Source organism: Kryptolebias marmoratus, linkage group LG22 (genome assembly GCF_001649575.2).
Source record: "Kryptolebias marmoratus isolate JLee-2015 linkage group LG22, ASM164957v2, whole genome shotgun sequence".
NCBI lineage: Eukaryota > Metazoa > Chordata > Actinopteri > Cyprinodontiformes > Rivulidae > Kryptolebias > Kryptolebias marmoratus.
In genome coordinates, this window is record NC_051451.1 from 23,964,894 (window position 1) to 23,985,880 (window position 20,987).

The following is a 20,987-nucleotide window of genomic DNA, read 5'->3' on the forward strand; positions in this document are numbered from 1 at the left end:
GAAATAAATAAACGCATTTGATCCTCTTTGAAAAAGTGCTAGAAGATTTACAAAGGACACAAAAATATAAACATTATACACAATAGGATTTGCGTTTCGAGGGAACACAAACTAAGGAGAAAACAGAAGCTGTAATGTGTTCATACAAATATACCATTCTTGGTTTGGTTTTTCTTTAGAGAGAAGTGGAGACAGATGTACAGGCAGCAGGGAAGATTTAGAAAAACAGACTACAATCCACTACTCTATTTAGGTTAACAGCAAAGCATTTTCCTTCCTGTACGTCTGTGTTATCTGTAACAGGATGAACTGGATAACGCTGCCCAAGTGTGGACGCACACAACATCAGGCCGTCAGAAAACAGGAACGTTCCCACCAGTCTGCCAAAGGTGACGTCTGCACTGACAGAACTCTACAATACAAGAGACTTCCTTTCACCTGGTGAACACAAACATGTCCAACTCTGCAAGGATGAATGTGTTTTCCTACAAAGTGATCCTGATATATATGAACTGTGCAACATGAACTGTGCAACATGTTTCTGGCTTCAGTTGCATCAACTCCCACCAACCTGTAAAGGAGAAGCGGGTAAAGAAAATGGATGGATGGACTATAAATTAATAAAGTAAACCTTTAAGCATCCAAAAGCTGTTAAAGTATAAGTAAACATAGTAAAATAGAAGCTGAAGATGCCAAAAATAAAGCCAGAAATACCCTAAAGATGGCAGCATTGGACCAGACATGGTGAAACAGAAGTCTTTCGTTGATTTGCTTTGTAACAAAATAGTAAAAGCTGTAGATCGAAAACCTGAATACAGAAAACAAATCACTGTAGGGAGCAGCTATGAAGCACCAACACAATATAAAGAAACAGAACCCCAACAGTGTGCATGCCTTCAGTGAGTGAAATGATGACACAGAATGTGAACACCTGAGTTACTACAAAATGTGAGGAAATGGTACACCCAAACATATATAACATATAGATATCCATCTCATCTTCTACTGCTTATTCCGTGGTCGGGTCAAGGAGACAACAGACCTCCCTCTCCCCAGCAACCAGGGGTGGAAATTAGCACCCGCCACCGGCCAAATGCGGGTAAATATTTGAAGTGGCGGGTGAATTTCATCAACACACACGCCACTGTGGCGGGTGGGCAATTTGAACAGAAAAGGTGTTATTTGTCCTCTTGACATATAGGGGGCAGCAATGTGCTCGAGTTGCTGCTGTTACGTCGAGCCGCGTTCCCCCATCAGATACGGTTCCCCCTGCGTCTCCGTAAATAATAACTTATCTATTAACAGAATTGTTTAGAGGGGCAAATATTTCTCATTAAAAAACCAAAAAAACATCATTCTTTTAAAAATAAAATGTGCTAATAATATCATAATACAGAGGAATAAACACAGGTAAGGAGTTGTTGGTAAGTTATTTTTGTCCTGTGTTTTAGAGGGGGAACCGATTATTTCAGACGGCTGAAATATTTGGTTCCCCCCTGGTAACTTTTGCAAAAAAAGAACAAATGTCTCCAAATTCACAGGAATTGTTGTCCATGATGAGAGGAATAAACACAGTTAAAGACTTGTTGGTAAATAAACTGGTTGTTGTTGGATAATTAAAGCGAAATACCACTTCAGGCGGAGAAAACCGCCTGAATAAGTTATTTCCATGCAGTGTCCAGAAAGAGGTGTTGTTCAGCTTGTAGGGCACCACAACTCCTTCCACCCACCTCCATCATCATCATCATCATATGAAATTACTTTTTGTCACAACAAAAAATAGTGGCTGGTAAAAGATTTTAGTGGCTGGTAAAAACATTTGACAAAATTTTTAATTTCCACCCCTGCCAGCAACACTCTCCAGCTCCTCCTGGGGGATCACAAGGCGTTCCCAGACCAGAGAGGATCCATAATCCCTCCAGCAGTTCTGGGTCTGCCCTGAGGTCTCTTCCCAGTGGAATGTTCCTGGAAAAAACCTCCAAAGGGAGGCGTCCAGGAGGCATCCTAATAGGATGCCCGGACCACCTCAGCTGACTCCTTTCGATGCGAAGGAGCAGCGGCTCTACTTCAAGCTCCTCAGCTTATCTTGTTCTTTTGGTCATGATTCAAGCCTACGTATATACACAATAAGTAGGGATGCTTGTTATTATTATAAAAAAAATTAGATAGGAGTGTGGCTTGATTATACGCTACAACGACCTGCCATACACGGTTCGTACCACGTGACATGATGTGACTGAGGCCCTGACGAACTGTCCCTGTCTGTTATGGCTCCTCCTGCTACAGTGGAACGGGGCCAGACCTAACACCAGAACGGGGGAACGGCTGTAGCAGACGCGGCGGTACGTTTTCTCCTTCGGCCACGGTGAGCGATGATGGCAGGTCGTGTTATGTCGAAGAAAAACACATAAACGGCGTGCTCGGCGTTCGCCTCTTCTGCTGCGAAAGGCTTCGACATTTTCTCAAGATTACCAACACCCCAAATGAACTCCGTCAGAGCAAGCAACGTTAGCAGAAGACCCAGGCGAGTGTCGAGGCCGCGCCCGGTGCAGCCGGAGAGGAATCACCAGGAAAGAGGTAATATTTCTTTGACTTTACCGAGTAGCTTGTTAAACAGTTGGCTCTTTGTGTTGAATGGATTGCGTGTGTCATGACTTGACAGCTTTTTAAAATGCGATTTACGTTGATACGCTGTCATTGCGATTGATAGACGTTAGCTGTTGCGGTTAGACGGTAAAGGGGGCGACGGCGCTCTCGAATGGCGCCCCGCGAGCCAGGAAACACCGAGGCTTCTGTGTTTTTTTCTTAGCATTTAGGCCGCGCTTTGTTTTGCTTGATTTAATGCCTCGAGACGGCCTTTCGTTCGCCCGTCTGACCCCGTGCCGCTGCTGTTTTTTGTGGATTTGCCTGGCAGAACCGCACACGTCCCGGAAACAAACGACTTTAAGCAGTGGTTTGCCAAATTCACGCGCAGGGAAGGGTACATTAAGTGCTTTCGCCACTCGTCGTAGCATGCTAACTTCTTGTAGCCGCGGCTAGTTAGTTGTTGTTGTTAGCATATTTGGCTAGCTTTCTGCGTCCTGTACCCCCTCCCCGCCCTCAGTCTGAAATAAATAAATAAAAACCCACTGCCTTCATAACCTTTGCGATGCTGAAAAGTAAATTCATAGATTTATGGTATAAATATGTCTTTATAAGTAAGCATATATGCTGCAGTTACCTGTATGACATCAGATAGTGAAATATGAGCACATATTGGCAGCATTTTTTTCCCCCAAAATAAACGCTTTTTGATTGAATTTACCTTGACTTGAACAAGAATTAAACATCTTTAAGAAGGACACTTATCTGGAATATTAATGTCAATCCAATTCAGCTTTATTTGCTGGACTAGTGAGATGTTGAATGAAAGGACATGACTGTAGTCCAACCAGCAAAAAGGTAGATAATTGTTCATGAAGTGAACTAAGGTTATATCTTGCTTAAAGTAATAAAATAACCCGTTTAGGAGTGAATTAGCATCCCTAGTCTGACAACAATTCCTGTGTTTTAATTAACTTAATGCAGTAAGACCTGAAATGAGACATCTACCTTTTTTCCAAGTGTCAGCTGCTCAGCAACGTTTTAAATTAAGAGTACGCAATTTATGTGAAAAGTAACATTTGCATTGGTCAAATAAGGTGGGTGAGCATGTTATTTAGTTTATGTTTAGGAAGAAGTCGGTTGAAATGGTTTTCACAAGCACTGTGTTTGTAGTGGTTACTTGTCTGGAAAGTCATCCTTGCAACCAAAGCAACAAGCAGACGGTGTTTGCATCGTCCATCGTGGGTTTCTATCAACTCAGATGTGATCAGTAGGCTTACAGACGTGGCTTAGCTCAGAGCTGATGTTAATGGGGTTGTATTTTCTGTTGATTGAATCCCCCCTTGATGGGATTTGTGTTCAGCTTGTTCCATACAAATCAGGTAACGAACAAGACAGTTTTTTTTCTGTTTTTTGACCTTTACCCTCCCGTGAATCCCAATTGCCTTTCTGTCAGATGTTACAAAGTTGTTCTTTTGTACTGGCTTAATTGATTGCATTTTTCATTCCATTCTTCAATTGTAGATGAGGACATTCCTGCAGATATGGTTGCAGAAGAATCTGGTCCCGGAGCTCAGAATAGTCCCTACCAACTTAGAAGAAAGTCTCTACCCAAGAGAACAGTGTGTCCAACAAAGACAAATATGGAGGTACAATCAAAGACGTTATTTAAAAGATGACAGAATAACAGCTTAAATACAATAACTATTTTCAAGAGCTTTATTTTCCCCTTTTTTGTAATCTACAGGGTGCTTCCACTTCAACAACAGAGAACTTTGGACACCGACCTAAGCGCCCCAGAGTTTCAGGAAAGTGTCCGGATTTACCAGGTAATTAATTTGTTCTACAATTAAAGCTCATAACTGCATCAGATGTTAGGTTTTCATGTGAGCACCCTCATTTTGTTTTACAAAGTCTTTATTTTTAATATGTACCTTTATTTTCATAATCAAAATTATGTGAATTTGTGTATGTACTGATATCTGAATCTTTAAGTAGTGTAAAATGTTGTTTCTGTGCAGTTTCTGTTATAACCAATACACATACCTCAGTGTTTTTGTTTAACTTATGAATAATACATTGCTCAAGTAAAAAAGAATACATTCAAACACACAAGAAAAGCAAGAGTTGTTGCTTTATTTGAAGTAGTTTCATTCTTCAGTGCAGGAGTTTGTTTGGTTTAATTTTAACTGGATTTCGAGATGTCAGCTCAGGAAAAACTCATGAAACCCTTTTGGTTTTATAACATGAAATGCTGCTACAAACCTCTCAGAGATGTAAATGATAAAACTTGTTGTTTGTGGGTTTTGGTGTTTTTGTCATTCAATGCTGCTTTAGTCAAAGAACTCAAAATAGATGTTTGTGACGTGGTTTCGTGGTACTCAATATCACACCTATTTTTCATTTTATTGCACATTATTTGTTTTGTTTTCTGATAACTAGCTTCATGAACAACACAGCAGCTGTTTGTAGCTATTGAAAGCAATCATTTGATGTTTCACCTGACATTGTGGTGCAAATATGCTTCTTAATCCTGATGCTGTGTGACGATTGAATCCATGTTCTGTCCGAATATTCCGTTTTAATTCCACGGACGTCCTCCTCTCAGCAGCTCCAGCAGAGCAGTACTTGCAGGAGAAGCTTCCAGATGAGGTGGTGCTGAAGATTTTCTCCTACCTGTTGGAGCAGGACTTGTGCCGTGCAGCGTGTGTGTGCAAGCGTTTCAGTGAGCTTGCCAATGACCCCATCCTCTGGTGAGACTTTCTCAACTATATTTATTAGTTAACCCATACAAACAAACTATCATTTAAAGCCATTTATTTCTCAGCCTCTGAAGAGTCGTATAATGAAATCAGTTGTAGAGGTTGGGCCTGACACTTTTTTATTTTAAGAGATTCTCCTCATGTTTTAGTATTTAAATCTTATATTATTTATGGGGTTTGAAATGTTGGAATATTGTGTCAAGATGTAAAGTTACCATACCAGTCTAAAAAAAGTAATAAATGCTTCAATAAACCTTCCTGATCAATGGTTTAGTTTTACCAGTCCTGTGTCACCGTAATGCACATTGGATCAAATAAAACGAGGAGATTATTCACTGTTGATGTGCTTTTGTTTTTCAGGAAGAGGCTGTACATGGAAGTGTTTGAGTACACCCGACCCATGATGCACCCTGAGACGGGGAAGTTTTACCAGATAAATCCAGAAGAATATGAGCAGCCGAACCCGTGGAAGGAGAGTTTTCAGCAGCTGGTACGAAAGCCTCAAACACAGTTTGAAAATCGTGGCAGACTCAGACTCATGGTTAAGCAGTTTAGACTTTACAGATTTCTTGCCAAATATGGAACTAAATAAAGCAAATTCTTTACAGAAACATATTTTGTGCTGTTAAAGTTAAAGTGAATTTGTGCTTCAGGTTATTAAACCACTTTAAAGTTAGGACTGAGGAGACCTTGCTGCTGTTTTAGGAGCTTTCCATCACTATAATGGTTGGTGAACATGTCTGCATTCAGGAAGCATCAGGATCACGGGTGCTTTTCTGTACCACAAAAATCTATTTGTATCGCTTTTGAGCCTGAATTGCAGCCGCGTTGTTGAACAGGTTTACACAGCAGTGGCACATTAATTTGACTTTTCCCCAACTGCTCTGGGTAATTTAACATTTATTAAATGAATGACAGCACTGTGAAGACTTCCCTCCTCTGTTTTATTTATTTTTTTCTACAAAACGGGGAATTAAAAGTAAATTTAACTAAAGTAAATTTAACCATCTAGACTATATATATTTTCAGCTAATTTTAATGTGTTGGACACTGTCTCTGTGTGTCAGAATGTTATACCATTATTTGTTCATGTTACATTATTCAAAATGTAAATAATAATTAGTTTTTTCTCTGTATTGTTTCAATTTAACAGTATAAAGGTGCCCATGTGAAGCCAGGCTTTGCAGAGCACTTCTACAGTAATCCTGCCAGATACAAAGGGAGAGATAACATGTTTGTAAGTAAAAAAATCAACCTTCTTTTTAAATATAGTTGTTGGTTTGTATTTATTTTCTTGCTCCGCTCATCCACACAACTTCTTCTCTCCTCAGTACTATGACACCATTGAAGATGCTCTGGGAGGGGGTCAGGAGCCTCACTTCGACGGCTTGATATTTGTCCACTCTGGAATTTACACAGATGAATGGATCTACATCGAATCACCTATCACAATGATCGGCGCTGGTAAATGTGTATTAAGGCATTTATTACAGTCTCACCCTGAACTCATTTACTTCAGTCTAAAGCGTTTTCATCCTTCTGCAGCTCCTGGAAAAGTAGCAGAGAAAGTTATCATTGAAAACACCAGAGACTCTACTTTTGTCTTCATGGAAGGCTCAGAGGATGCTTACGTTGGATTCATGACCATCAGGGTAAGAAGACCTGTTTCCTGTGTGTAGGCCACAGGGATAGTGCATAGAGCTTTTTTTATTACTTAGTAGATAAACATGGTGTTAATCAGTGTTGATATTTGCTGTCTCTGTTGTAGTTCAATCCTGACGATAAATCTGCTCAGCACCACAATGCACACCACTGCTTGGAGATCACGGTCAACTGCAGCCCCATCATCGACCACTGCATCATACGCAGCACATGCACAGGTGATTTTCATCTCTTTTTGGCCTACTTTAATAGTTCTTTAATAGTTTAATAGATCCGAGGGGTTGCAGTAAGACTAATGGGCCAAGAAAGAAGGCAGAAAGTTGTTCTGCCTTTTACACAGTAATGCAAGAAAATCTCATTTGTAATGATTAAATGATTTAAACCGACATTGTCCTGTTGTAACAGACTTTTATTGTTCTTGTTTCAGTGGGGTCAGCTGTCTGCGTCAGCGGACAGGGTGCTTGTCCCACAATCAAGCACTGCAACATCAGTGACTGTGAAAACGTTGGTCTTTACATCACTGACCATGCACAGGTAAAACGCTACTCACTTGTGTGAAATAAACAGCTGCATGTAGTGGAGACCAGCTTTGTTCGTGTTTATTAGTGGGTCAGTCATCTTCACAGAAGCTGAAATTTATTTAAATACTCCTACTGATAGGTTGATGAAAATATATGAATATAGATTGATTTTAGAATGTAAATTACACGGCTTGTCTAATCTTAGGGGAAACTATTGCATAAAAAGATAAAATGTTAGTTTGATTTAAAAGAAGTGTGAATGATCGTTTACATGAATCCAACGCTGCTCGTTGTTTAGGGAATATATGAGGATAATGAGATCTCAAACAATGCTCTGGCTGGTATCTGGGTGAAGAATCATGGCAACCCAATTATCAGACGAAACCACATCCACCACGGCAGAGACGTAGGGGTTTTCACATTCGATCACGGCATGGTAAGATCATGTGTAAATTCTCATGTCAAAGAGCCTTAATGAAATTATTACTTAGTCTCTATAGTAATAAAGGGGAAATGTTTGGTACTGCTTATACACAGTTCTCAGGATCTGCAGTAATTTTGTGTTTTTCTGTTTATTTCCAGGGTTACTTTGAGAGCTGCAACATCCACAGGAACAGAATAGCTGGCTTCGAGGTGAAAGCATATGCCAATCCCACAGTGGTTCACTGCGAGATCCATCACGGTCAGACTGGGGGCATCTACGTGCACGAAAAGGGCCGCGGTCAGTTCATCGATAACAAGATCTATGCAAATAACTTTGCAGGGGTGTGGATCACCTCAAATAGTGACCCTACAATAAGGTCAGTAAGGCTGAAAGATGTCAGATTATCCAAGTTTGTTCTTTAAAAGTTCCCCTCGAATGTCTTCAAAAGCAACTTTTTGTCTGAACGCAGGGGGAACGCCATTTATAATGGCAACCAAGGTGGCGTTTATATTTTTGGTGATGGCCGAGGCCTCATCGAAGGAAACGACATCTATGGCAACGCCCTGGCTGGAATCCAGATCAGGACAAACAGCTGCCCTATTGTCAGGCACAACAAGATCCATGATGGCCAACATGGTGGCATATATGTGGTAAACATTTCAAACATGACCTACTCTTTTAACAATAATGTCATTATTTGTATTTATTCTTTTATGCTGTCATTGTAAAACAACAACGATCGCTGGCTTTTTGTGTCATTCTCAGCATGAAAAAGGACAAGGAGTCATCGAGGAGAATGAGGTGTACAGCAACACATTAGCAGGAGTGTGGGTGACGACGGGGAGTACGCCGGTGCTGAGGAGGAACAGGATACACAGCGGGAAGCAGGTACGACTAAAGCTAATTACACTTAATGACAAGAATCCCTAAGACTTCCACTTACATGATACATCAAGAGTGCTTGAATTTATTACTATTTTATTTTGGGTTTATTTAAACAGGTTGGGGTCTACTTCTATGACAACGGCCACGGCGTGCTGGAGGACAATGACATCTACAATCACATGTACTCTGGAGTTCAAATAAGGTACGTGGAAAAATACAGATGGTACGAAACATTTGCACAGAATATTTCAATCAGATATCCTGAAGTTAGCAGTTAAAATGACTAGGCTCTTTCACAAGACGCCTCAGGCTGCGACTTTCATGTCTTCTGGCTGTTTGTGGGGGCTTGACGCCAACCCACCTGATGCCACTTTGTTCCGCGAAGCGAGGTAGTCACAGAGCCAAAACAATCAACATGTGAAAGGGTTATCCTGCTTCGTAGCTCAATAATGTGATGAAGTGATGACATGCGGTCTGTGGGATCATCCAGTTGTTGGATTAAACAACAGATTTATTACTGAGGGAAGACCGATGATGACGCGGAACAACTTTGCATTTAGTTTAAAAACGTAGTTAACCACAAAGAGAATCGCTACACTGAGTTTGTCACGTTTAATGCGTTGCGCTCCACGCCTCTCTTGGTTCCACGATGCTCGCTTCATTTCTGAAAGCTCACGTCTGCGCAGGACGTGGCCGGCTTCGTCGGTGGTTTTTGAACATTCAGAGGCAGCACGAAGACGGACTGGTCTTTGCAGCCATTTTGTGGAACTGTTTAATGAAAGAGCCTACTGACTCAGTGTCTCTCCTCCCCCCTCGTGTGTCCTCTCTGACAGGACTGGCAGCAATCCCAAGATCAGGCGGAACAAGATCTGGGGGGGTCAGAATGGGGGCATTTTGGTTTACAACTCAGGTGAGAAGTGGGAGAGAAGCTTTGAAACACAATCATGTTTTTGGTTAATCATTGTCTTTAAACCTGTTGTAATTCTCACATATTAAAGAAATGTTGATGTTTTTATTCAGGCTTAGGATTCATTGAGGACAATGAGATCTTTGATAACGCGATGGCCGGAGTGTGGATCAAGACAGACAGTAACCCCACCCTGAGAAGGAATAAGATCCACGATGGGAGAGATGGTGGGATCTGTATTTTCAACGGAGGAAGAGGTAGAAAGTCGAGTGAATGCTCATCAGTCATCGATACAGATCCAAACATGAATTGTTTGATTTGTGACGTGCTGTTTTCTGAGAAACGGCTGTTTTGTGTCATTAGGGTTGCTAGAAGAGAACGACATCTTCAGAAACGCTCAGGCAGGTGTTCTCATTAGCACCAACAGTCACCCCGTGCTGAGGAAAAACAGGATATTTGACGGCTTTGCTGCAGGTTGGTGACACCTGCACACACAAGCTGTTATCGGTGGTTACTAAAAAAACAGGTGTTCTTGCATAAAAATCCCTTTTTAATGAGGCACAGTTAGCTTTACTAATAGGAGTTGTAACTTTTATTTTTTACTATAAGGTATTGAGATCACCAACCACGCCACAGCGACTCTAGAAGGCAATCAGATCTTCAACAATCGTTTTGGGGGATTGTTCCTTGCATCTGGTGTCAATGTTACAATGAAAGGTAATACTCACATAGTCAAACATTTTCCTAATGAATCCTTTTTTTTCCTACAAAAAACAAAAACTACAGCTTTTTAAAAGCATCTGCCGTGTCTCCTCCAGATAATAAAATATTGAACAATCAAGATGCCATTGAAAAAGCTGTGAGCAGAGGTCAGTGCCTGTACAAGATTTCAAGTTACACCAGCTACCCGATGCACGATTTCTACAGGTTAATATTTGAATATTCTCAATCATAGCATCTATAAGGATCTGCAACAATTAGATATTTTACTAATCGGTTTTGTGTTCATGCAGGTGTCACACCTGCAACACGACGGACCGCAATGCCATCTGTGTGAACTGTATCAAGAAGTGTCACCAAGGACACGACGTGGAGTTCATCAGACATGATAGGTTAGTATGTTTTAACGGCGTTACAGTCGCAGAGTTGTGTTTTCAGATTGGCTGCTGAAGGCAGCTCTTTCTTTAACGTTTGTCTGGTAAAACACAAACAAGTAAAAGCTTTCTTGTTTTGTCTGCTTTCACACATTTGATTAACTGGTACAGGAGAATTTACTGTCTCTAAAACCCACCCCATTTATGAACCAAGAAATGGAAACTAAAGAGACAAAATAATTATCTTGTGCTTCGCTTGTTGAAAACCTGCTCTGGTTATTAATCTACTGGCGACTGAATGTCGGCCTCATGCTTGAATAGGCAGCCAGCTGGATCCTTTTCTTTTTGCGTCTCCTCCAAACGAGCAAGAGAAAACTCTAAAGGCACTTCAGCTGCAGCTGTAGCTTCTTCTCTCTGACTTGAAAGCAAATTCTTTTTCAATTGCTCTCATCTGGGGGGGTGCTAAACAGCTCAGTGTGCTTTTAAGGCCGATGTGAAGAAATATGGCAATCACCACGTTAGGAGAAAACTAAAGCGTAATTAAAGGCCTAGTCTTCCTTGAAGGGATGCATATTTAGTGTCAGATTTAGACTAAGATTATATAAAGAGAAATAAGAGTTATTGGTGTTTTGGTCAAAACTTGTAAATGATTTGAGCGATCTTGTGATATGATATGATAGGCAACATCAGGAAAAAGGCTTGCACACAGTAAGACTTCAGTTTTGGCTCATTTTTCTGATTTTACCATAAGATTTCTCTGTATGTGGATGTTTTTAATAGTTAACAATCGTGATGTTGCACAAATTTTAAGATCATGTGCGATCTGTTAGTACCTGAGTCATGTGACTTCAGCTCAAGATCTTTAAAAAAAGACTTGAGTTGTGCCTTTTTTTGTTTGCTGATGAGCTCAAATCTGGTGTGTGGCTGAGTTATTCTCATTAACTGGAGCTACTTTAATGTTTTGGGTCTTTCTGTTTAATAAAAGTTACTTATTTTCATTCCCACAGATTCTTCTGCGACTGTGGTGCAGGGACGTTGTCCAATCCATGCACGTTAGCCGGCGAGCCGACGCACGACACGGACACACTGTACGACTCTGCTCCCCCTATAGAGTCCAACACGCTGCAGCATAACTGAGCTCCAGACCCGAAGTCCCGCTGTGCTTCAGCACCAACGAACACCAGACACTTTCAGTTGTGCAGCAGAGGAGAACGTCCAAACTAAAAATACAGATTTCTCTTTCTGCAGCGCGTGCACACCAACTAAAACAAACAAAAACACTTGAGGCGCCAATATGCTAAACGGAGACATTAAAAAAAAAAAAAAAAGAAAGTGATAACGGATGCCTCATCTTCTTTCCTTCCCCTTATTTGAAACAATAAAACAGTGGTGGGATATATGGCAGGAGAGCGTTTGACTCAGGGTTTGTGCGCGGGTCGACTCGGGTCACCTACGGGACAACAGTGAGACGAAGAAAACCCACCGGAGAGCTAATCTTCTTCAAAGCAGCGCCAGAACAAGATACTGCAGTTATGTACAGGTCCAACTCGGACAGACACTTATTCAGCGGTGGCACCGCCGTTTTCATCAGAGGAAGAAGGCCCCGAACACGACAATGCTTCCATCACAGAGCGTCTGATGTGCTCGTATACGTACAGGGGAAAAAATGACTTAGCACTTCAGCTTTTTCTGTTTATTTTTGTTTTTTTTTTCCCCCCCTCAAAACAACTGTTGAGATTTGATTTTAATGCTTTTTGTGTAGTTTTGTATTTTCATGCAAAATTCTTAATGTACTTGAATGTCTTTATTTTATTAAATGTTTAATTTTTATTTTTGGTTATTTTTTTCCCAGAATTGCTGTAATTATACTCATGTCGCAGTATCTAACTTCTTTCTGTGAAAGAGATCAGATAAGAGAGGAAAACACTAAACATTTTCTCCAGCAATGTTGACTTTTTACTTTATTTTTATTTTTTTTGCATTACAGAAAAATAGATGCTGAAATGTGCTTTGACAAGACTTGTATAGCTTATGTTGAAAAGAAATGATGCTATTACGGTCTGGTTTACATATTCTATGCATACTGTTGATTTTCCTAAGTTTGTCTGTCATGTCGAGATAAACTTTTTGTTTTTTTTTCCTCCAAAGCTGAACCCGTGACATAATTTACTATCAAGTTGTAAAATAAAGTCATTGCTGTCGGAGTGGGAGTATAATTACACGTTTTAATGGCTCCATTCTGCCAAATTAAACAAGTTATCTGTTTACGTCTGGTCTCCTTATAATATTAAGTGCTTTCTTTATCAACGAGCATTAAGTGCTGCTTCTTGGTCTTTTAGGATTTTGTTTTCCTGATGCCAGACTTGATTTATATTCACAAAAAATGGAAAGTGGCAAATCTTGTGAAAGCATAATTCCTTTTTTTTGTTTATTTTTGGTTGTTTGCCAATGTTGCTGGAGAATTTAGCAGCTTTTACTCTACTGAAGCTGAGACAAGTATCTATACAGCGCTTAATGGTTTCATGGCTCCCCCCTCCTCCCCGTTCATGTGTACTGGTGATTGTGGGTTCTCATACAGACTGAAATGTATGCATGTATCATAACATCTAGACTTAATATATTGTGAAGTATTCAATAACCGTTATGTAGGCGCTAGTGTGAATTAAAAAAAAAGGGTTTAATTTCCTAGAAACATTGTCATTTTTTAAAAATAAACTTTATTAGATCATTTCAGTAGTGTTTTTTTTTTTAAACCTCCACCCCAGGTGCCTAACGAACAGAAAATTAATTCGGCAACAGAGAGGTTTGTTTACAAGTTACAGGGTGTTGAGTAGTTGGACGAGTGAGGCGAAGTGTGCCGAGTCCGAAGTCGGGTCCTCCGCAAACCGACACAGCTTCCTGTAAGAGGACAAAGGCGCGATGAGCGAACTTTACTGTTAACGCCACGATGGAGCGAGTACTGCAGTGCAGAAGACAAATGTCAACACGTACTTGAAGAGTCGGAGGCTGACGGTGCTCCTCTCGAACTCCCCAGCCTTCCTGTGTCCCGACTGGATCACCTCCTCCGGCAGGTTGGCGAGCCGAGCGGCGTTGAAGCCGTAGCTCTTCGGACACGCCCCGGTGATAAACTTGTAGAGGAACGTGATGGTCTCCTGACTCGGGTCCTCGCATTCATTCTCCACCATGCAGGCCTGAAAGGCACAAACCCGGGCTGAACTTTAAGTGATCAGGCAAGCGGAGTCCGAGTAGAAAACCAGGAACAAGGGTGGGAATAAATCACACGAAATTCACAAGGAGATCTCTTGCAGCAAACCCTGCAATAACAAGGAATTTTCAGGGATTATTTCTAAATGTAACTCCAGTAGAAGGTTGCAGATTGTGTTAAGAGGAGCAACGTTGGCACGGGGGATGCAGCTGTCGTAACCTTGATGTGGCCACCAACTGTTGAAGTTTACTGCTTTCACTTCCTTTGCCATGAAGCGCTCCTCTGACATGTTCCCAGAGCAGCTTTGTAACACAACGAAACTTTACCGACAAATTCAGGGTTTCTGCCAGTTTCAGCAAGTCAAAGTTAGGACTTTAAGACTCTTTAAAGACGATCATGAATCACATTTAAAACCTAGATGAATCACAAAATAAGTGACTGTAAAACTGTAAATTTGGAGGTTTGTTAACTGCGTTCAGTTTGTTCACAAATTAAATGTTTTAAAAGCAACAATCTGGTTTGCAATGAGCTCAGTATCTCCCTCAGGTGTACAACAAAACAAGACAAGTGCCTCTGGGTTTTATTTCTCTAATAAACTACACAAAATAATATTTTGTTCAGGTTTAAAGAAGCGGATATTTGCCCTGCAGCGTTTTTAATGCCTGAACTTACCATGTGTCCCAAACGCACAGCGGGATTGTTGGCATAGTCCTCCACCAGGGAGTGGTAATGTGTGGAGAAAAGCGTGCGACAGCAGATCTTCTCAGCGAGCTCCTTCACGACAGCGCTGGCGATCGCTGTGCCGTCATATGTGGCGGTGCCCCTCCCTGGAATGTTGGAAACAAAACAGCTAAACTGTGCAGTCCACTGTCAGTCCTAAAGAAAACTAAAGACCTACCTAATTCATCGAGGAGCACGAGTGAATGCTTCGTGGCGTGGTGCAAGATGGAGGCAGTCTCACTCAGCTCCACATAGAAGGTGCTCTCTCCTACAGGAGGGACAAGAATCCAGTATTAGCCGGCTCGGATCATTATCCCACGTGTGGTGAATGTGATTGTGACGTTACCAGCCATGATTCGATCCGAGGCTCCCAGCCGGGTGAAGACCCGGTCGACCGGTGTGAAGCGGAGGCTCTCAGCGGGAACATAACATCCGAGCTGAGCCAATATGATCACGAGTCCACACTGTAGGGGGGGGAAAAAGAAGAATAAGAAGAAGCAGGGTATCTTAATATGAGCGAGAGCAAAATTCAGATAATCTGAAGGAAAAAAAAAAAAAAAAAGACTCACTTGTCGCATTAGGGTTGATTTCCCGCCCATGTTCGGTCCGGTGACCAGAACACACAAGGCGCAACCTTCCACCTCATCACTTCCGCTGGTTCCTGGGCAGCCGATGAAGACATCGTTGGGAATGAAGTCGTCGCCAAAGAAAGTCTTTGTGACGCAGGGGTGACGGGACCCAGTGAGGTTAATGAAGGGAACGATCTGGCTGTCACCCCCCGGCAGCACCACCCGTGGCCGGGCCATCGGCCCGTCTCCACCCTGACTGTAGCGCGACAAAGCCAACAGGACATCTAGGAGGGAAGAAATGATGGATATAACTAACTCAAAATTATGTTTTTAATTTTTGCGAGGAGTAATTGGTAGCTCTTTTTCTGCAGACACAAAATCAAATTTACCAGCCGGTTGAAGAATGGCTCTATGGTAGATAAACATTTTACACAAAATGCAGTGGGGGAAAAAAATGATTTATAAAATCCATCTCTTATTAAGAAGGGACTTGTAATTTATTTTACCCTCACAGAACAATTTGTAGCATAAACCAAGCTGAAGACTTATTTGGAATATTTAATTGGTCTATTCAAGCACGTTGGTGTAATTTCATTCTGGTGTTGCAAAAAGGTTAATCAGCAACATCCAAAATATTCTGATCCAAAACAAACAACTGCAAACTAAACTTACCCTCAAAAGGCATAAAAGTTTAAAGCAAAGCGACTTAGTTTGCTTTTAAACCTTTAGGATTTCCCACGTCCTCTATGAGAATCTACACCAAGATCTGCATTAAAAGGCTTTAAAAGACACAAATTACATCAAAAATTAACACTAAAGTAAATTAGATTACCCAGCACAGCCATGCACTCCACAGCCGTCTTCCAGTCTTTGTAGTTCTTGTCGAAGTTGTAGAAGAGCCTCCTCATGCAGTCCTTCAGAGCAGCGTCTCTCTTCTCCTCGAGTCCCTGAAGCTCCGAGAACAGGCGCTCCGACTCCTTTGTGACGTAACGCTTGCAGCCTTTCTTTGTAGATTTCACTTCGTACTCCTCGGGGATGTTCCTCTCCGAGACGCTGTCAGGAACCTCCATCTGAAAGCGGTTCCGCCCAGTTCCCCAGAAGGCCATGCTCTTGCAGCCCAGTCGCTTCTTCTGCCTGTCCAGGTAATCCTGCAGCTCTCGCTCGCAGCTCTTGATTCCTGCGAGGGCCTGGTCGTACTCGGGGTCGAACCCAGCTTTCGGGGTTATGACACCAGTGGAGCGGGCTTTCTGGTGATCGAACGCGGTCTCCCAGCGCTTGAGTTCTGCTGAGAGGTCGGGAAAGAGGCCGTTCTTTTCAGTCTTCAGACTGACAACTTGAAGGAGCAACGTGGAACGAAACTCATCAGAAACTGGAGCAAAGACAGAAATGATCTCCTGCATAGTTTTGAAACCTTCCAGCGCGGACAGGAAGTCCGCTATTTTGCGTTTGCTGTAAGTGACTTCCTCGTAGAGAACCGCTCTGCTGTCGGGGTGGTCCTGGCCTTTCAGAGGAGTCCCGATGCTGTGGATCTTACTCAGCAGACGCTCCAGATCTGGAAGCTTCTTCAGCAGGTCTGAGACTTCAGTGGCTTGAGCCTGAGCTGCCATCAGGTCCTCCACCGCGTCCAGTCGCTCCTTGATGGATGTGGGGTTGCACAGCGGAGCGCACAGCCACTGCTTCAGGAGCCTCTTGCCAAACGGAGTGGAGCAAGTGTCCAAACGCTCCAGCAGTGTCCCTTCTGTTCCCCCTGAGCCGTTCTGAAAGATTTCCAAGTTGGCCAGAGTCACTCCGTCCAGGACCATACGCTGACGGGTCTGAGCAAAGAAACTGCTGGGTCCGGCAGCTTTCTCCAGCTCAACATCAACAGGGACATACTCTTCAAAGTTGGCCATAGAAAGCAACTCTTTGTCTATCAAACATTTCTTCAGGTAAAATATGCACCCACCGAAAGCTGACAGCGCCAGTTCACATCCTTCCTTAGGAGTTAGGCCCAGCGAATCACTCTCAGAGGTCATCTTTTTCAGAAGAGCAGGGAGAAAACTGCTCCCGGCGCCCTCTTCCTCCTCAGAGGCCTCTTTAAAGTAATCCTCTTCTGAAAGGTTTTTAAGTGTTTTCTGAGCATCCCAGAACTGCGTCCCCGCATTGAGCGCTTCCTGCAGAGCAGAGGACAGAGACGCCTTGAGTATTTTCCGGGTTTCAACAGACGGGTTACCTTTTTCAAAAAGCACCTCGGCAGGAGAAAAGTGTGAAATGAGAGTGCGCAGGCGTGAGCAGTGACGATCGTCCGAGAACTGACCGATATGGAAATACCCCACAGACGTGTCCACAAAGCAGACGCCGTAGGTGCGGTATCGACCAGAGCTTTCATCTTCAGCCTTTTCTTTCAAACTCAGGAGGAACTTGCTTTGGCTCTCTGAAGGAGCTCCGTCCAGCACGCTGTAGGTTTGGGTACCACGTGTGATAATCCGGCACACTTCTCTTTTCACCACACGGTCAAATTTTGTGGGTTTCGCCATGGTCTTGCAGCGAGCTTCCATCATCTCTGGGGTCTCTGTCTGCTCCACACGCGCCACCTTGTAGCCTTTCTGGACGAGTACGTCTGAAAAGCGCGAAAAGCCGATCTCTGGGAAGCCCGAGTGCGCCCAGGTTCCCTTCATGAACGTCAAGCCCAGCTCGTTGACTCCAACAACAGCATCCATGTGGTAGAGCTCATAAAACTTTCCTACTTTGTAGAAAATTACCGTGTCGAACATCTCAGATTTGAGTTGCCACCACCGACGCATACCAGGAGTGACTCTGTTCAGGAAGTCTTCGGGAACGTACAACGTGGTGGGGTCATAGTCGTCATCTGTCTGCCGTCGCCTTCTCCGATCTTTCCTCTTGCCATCCTGAACCCACTCCAGCTTCTCGTGATCCCAAACTGTCGCAGCCCCGGTGGACCCTGATCCATCCGTCTGGCTCTCAAAGTTGTCGGGAGCAGAGAAAGCTGATAAACGGGACTTTGTGTCAGCTGTGACTGCTGCTGCAGCTCGTACGGGTGTGGCAGACTGGATGGTGGGTTTCTTTGCTTTTGTATTCACAGACTTCCCTGCGGGACGTTTCCTTTTGAGAGGTTTGACTGGGCTGTCCGCTTCTGACTCCTGGCTGCTCTCTTTCTCCTCCTCTCCACTGCTCACCGTCCCCTCTTCGTCTTCATCCTCACTGCTCGACGCGGCCTGTTCCGGTTTGAACTCCTCGTCCAATACGTCGCTGTCGGAGGCCACCACAATACGCCGTCGCTTGGCTTTGCTCCCTTTATCTCTTGAAGCGTGCGTCGATGGTCGACTGACTTTAGATCGTTTCACTTCCTCATTTTTCTTTTCATCTACATCACTGACTTCTTCATCAGTCACTGTTGATTTGTCAAGCTGAAAATTAAAAAAAAGTAAGATTTTTACAAGTGTACTCTCCATTACTGACACAGCTACAGTCAAAAAACACAATCTGGATTATTATTGTTGACAGATGATTACTACCTCCATTTCTTCATCATCATCCTCTTCTTCCTCATCAGATGGATCCATGCAGACTTGTATCTTCAACCTTTTTTCAGGACTGTCTAAAATAAGTCCATCAGCAAGCTCCATCGCACGACGGATCACAGGTTTGGCACTGAAGAAAAGTCCTCCAGGTTTAACGTCGCTGCTGTCAGAGCCTGCAGACCAGACAGTAACGTAACCCCTCTTATTCTCAGAACAAAGCACAAAATGTTCCTAAAACCGTTGTATGACTGATAACTTCACCCAACCTTGGTACTCTCTGACGTATTTGGTGCTGACCCATCCTCTTGTCGGGGGTTCGTCAAAGAAGTGCACATGTATGCGCTGAGCCCGACCACGGCCCCTCATCTGCTGGCCAGACAGAGGCTGGGGTACAACCATGCAAGGCCACCAGGGGTGTCCTTCCAGTTTGGCCCACACAAGGACGCCAGCGTTAAACAAACACGAAGACTTGCTAAAAAGAGAGAAAACAAAATATAAGACAGTATATGCTGCGTGAGACAAAAACAATCAAACCTTTAGAGATAATTAGAAGCATTTTCTGTACAGTTTGCAGCTTGAAACGACTACTGGTATTGATTAATATTCATTTGACATTACCTTTTTAAACTTGATTAATTATTACACACCATCACAAACTCAGAGAAAGCCTTAGATGGACGACAGATTCTGAACCAGAAGTCTAATTACCTTTTCAGCTTAAACTACTTTAATTGCCTCATAAATCTGGATTTTAATAATGGTGGTCCTTCACAAACCTTTAGCTGACTGGTAAATATTGAACACAGACAACAAGAAACTACACAAGTGTAATTTCAAAGCAACAAATAGATCTTTAAATAATCAAATAACAAAAATGTGAAATAACAGCTTTCCTTGGAGCATTAACATTATTTTTTGGTGCTGTTTCCTTTTTATGGTTAGCAATTTCTGCTAAGAAGACAGCTAAGTCCAGCTATGTTAAATTGTAAGACATGGGGGGTAAAGTTTGCTGCAAAAAGTTTATATTACTGACAACACAAACCTGGTTGTGAGGGGGAAATAAAGTGCCATTAGCCTCAACTTTAAGAAAGTAACTCTCAATGCAGTGAACTTCCAATCTAATATACTTTTATACTTATGATACAATAATATGCCAGCTATATATGCTAGTATTGCATTGTGACGTTAAGCTAATTCATAGCCCAGCATTAGAAGCTGCCAGACTGATGCTAACAGTCACAAGCTGAAACTCCAGCAATTACACGGCTCCCGGAAACTTACCCGTCCTCAGCTGCCGGAGCCTTGCTGTCGCCAAACAGCTTCTTTAAGCCCTTGCTGCTTGCATTCTTCGGGTTACTTTTCTGCTTCACTTTGCTGGTTTTGGTGGCAGACTCCTGTTGCTGCGTCTGCTTAGCTTCCTCCTTCGGAGACGAGTTGGACTTCTGCACGGAGGAAGGAAGGTCCGCCTCGGCCGGAGAAGGGCTCGGCTTCGGCTTCGGCTTGGAAACAGGCGGCGGAGACTTGGTGAAGAACTGGAAAATTGAGCTCTGCTTCGCCATCTTGGCGGCGTTAAACTTCTGCTTCTGTCGTGTTTCTCAAATAAACTCCAAAAATTACCTCCTCCCTACATCACCTAGCATCCAACACAAGGAGCGTCGTGGCTCGCGCTGATCCCTTTCGCGGGAAACACCACGCACGCACGACGTGTTGTGGGCGTGGACACGAGCTCGTCCAATGACAAGAGTCTACACTAGAACCCGGAAATCACGTGACCTAAACACAACCTCGCTTGTTGGTCATGTTGTTGGCGCCCAGAGTTTACTTTTCCTCCCATTTTACTTTTGGGAAAGTTAAAAAAAAATACTTTTTCTTTTTTTCTAATAAGGTGACATTCAAAAATATTACTTTAAATCCATTTATTACTTCTTGGAAGTTTCATTGAAATCCATCCAGAAACCAGGCCTTTTGTATTTAATCATAATTAAATAGTCTATGTGGATGTGAGCATGTTTATATGGGAAATGTGGCTAACATTTCAGAAACTGAGCTAAAAATTGGTGTGGTAGTTGCTGAGAGTCATTCACAACACATTCTCTGAAGGTTACACATCGTGCAGCATCTTTGTTTAGAACTT

At 42.8% G+C, this 20,987-nt stretch overlaps 2 protein-coding genes across 3 annotated transcripts; one reads left to right on the forward strand and one right to left on the reverse strand.

Annotated features, from left to right (window-relative positions):
* The first annotated feature begins 2,248 nt into the window (after positions 1-2,248).
* fbxo11a (F-box protein 11a) lies at positions 2,249-12,858 on the forward strand. 2 transcript variants are annotated; one of them, XM_017412988.3, is made up of 22 exons: positions 2,249-2,577; positions 4,108-4,232; positions 4,331-4,412; positions 5,192-5,336; positions 5,706-5,835; positions 6,499-6,582; positions 6,677-6,809; positions 6,891-6,997; positions 7,114-7,225; positions 7,435-7,541; positions 7,827-7,964; positions 8,111-8,328; positions 8,422-8,602; positions 8,718-8,840; positions 8,954-9,039; positions 9,671-9,747; positions 9,858-10,001; positions 10,108-10,218; positions 10,354-10,461; positions 10,563-10,671; positions 10,758-10,856; positions 11,846-12,858. In XM_017412988.3, the coding sequence occupies exons 1-22, from the start codon at positions 2,484-2,486 to the stop codon at positions 11,973-11,975; spliced, it is 2,643 nt and encodes an 880-aa protein (XP_017268477.1). In that variant the 5' UTR covers positions 2,249-2,483; the 3' UTR covers positions 11,976-12,858. The 2 variants fall into 2 exon arrangements, with proteins under 2 accessions (XP_017268477.1, XP_017268478.1); XM_017412989.3 differs by having other exon boundaries at positions 5,195-5,336.
* Positions 12,859-12,981: 123 nt separating this feature from the next.
* msh6 (mutS homolog 6 (E. coli)) lies at positions 12,982-20,551 on the reverse strand. Its single transcript, XM_017412987.3, has 10 exons — positions 20,135-20,551; positions 19,120-19,325; positions 18,848-19,026; positions 16,165-18,739; positions 15,333-15,616; positions 15,110-15,227; positions 14,942-15,031; positions 14,716-14,870; positions 13,830-14,029; positions 12,982-13,736 (listed from the first exon to the last, which is right to left on the reverse strand). Exons 1-10 carry the CDS (start codon positions 20,410-20,412, stop codon positions 13,655-13,657), a joined length of 4,167 nt encoding a protein of 1,388 aa, XP_017268476.1. The 5' UTR covers positions 20,413-20,551; the 3' UTR covers positions 12,982-13,654.
* Positions 20,552-20,987: the final 436 nt, after the last annotated feature.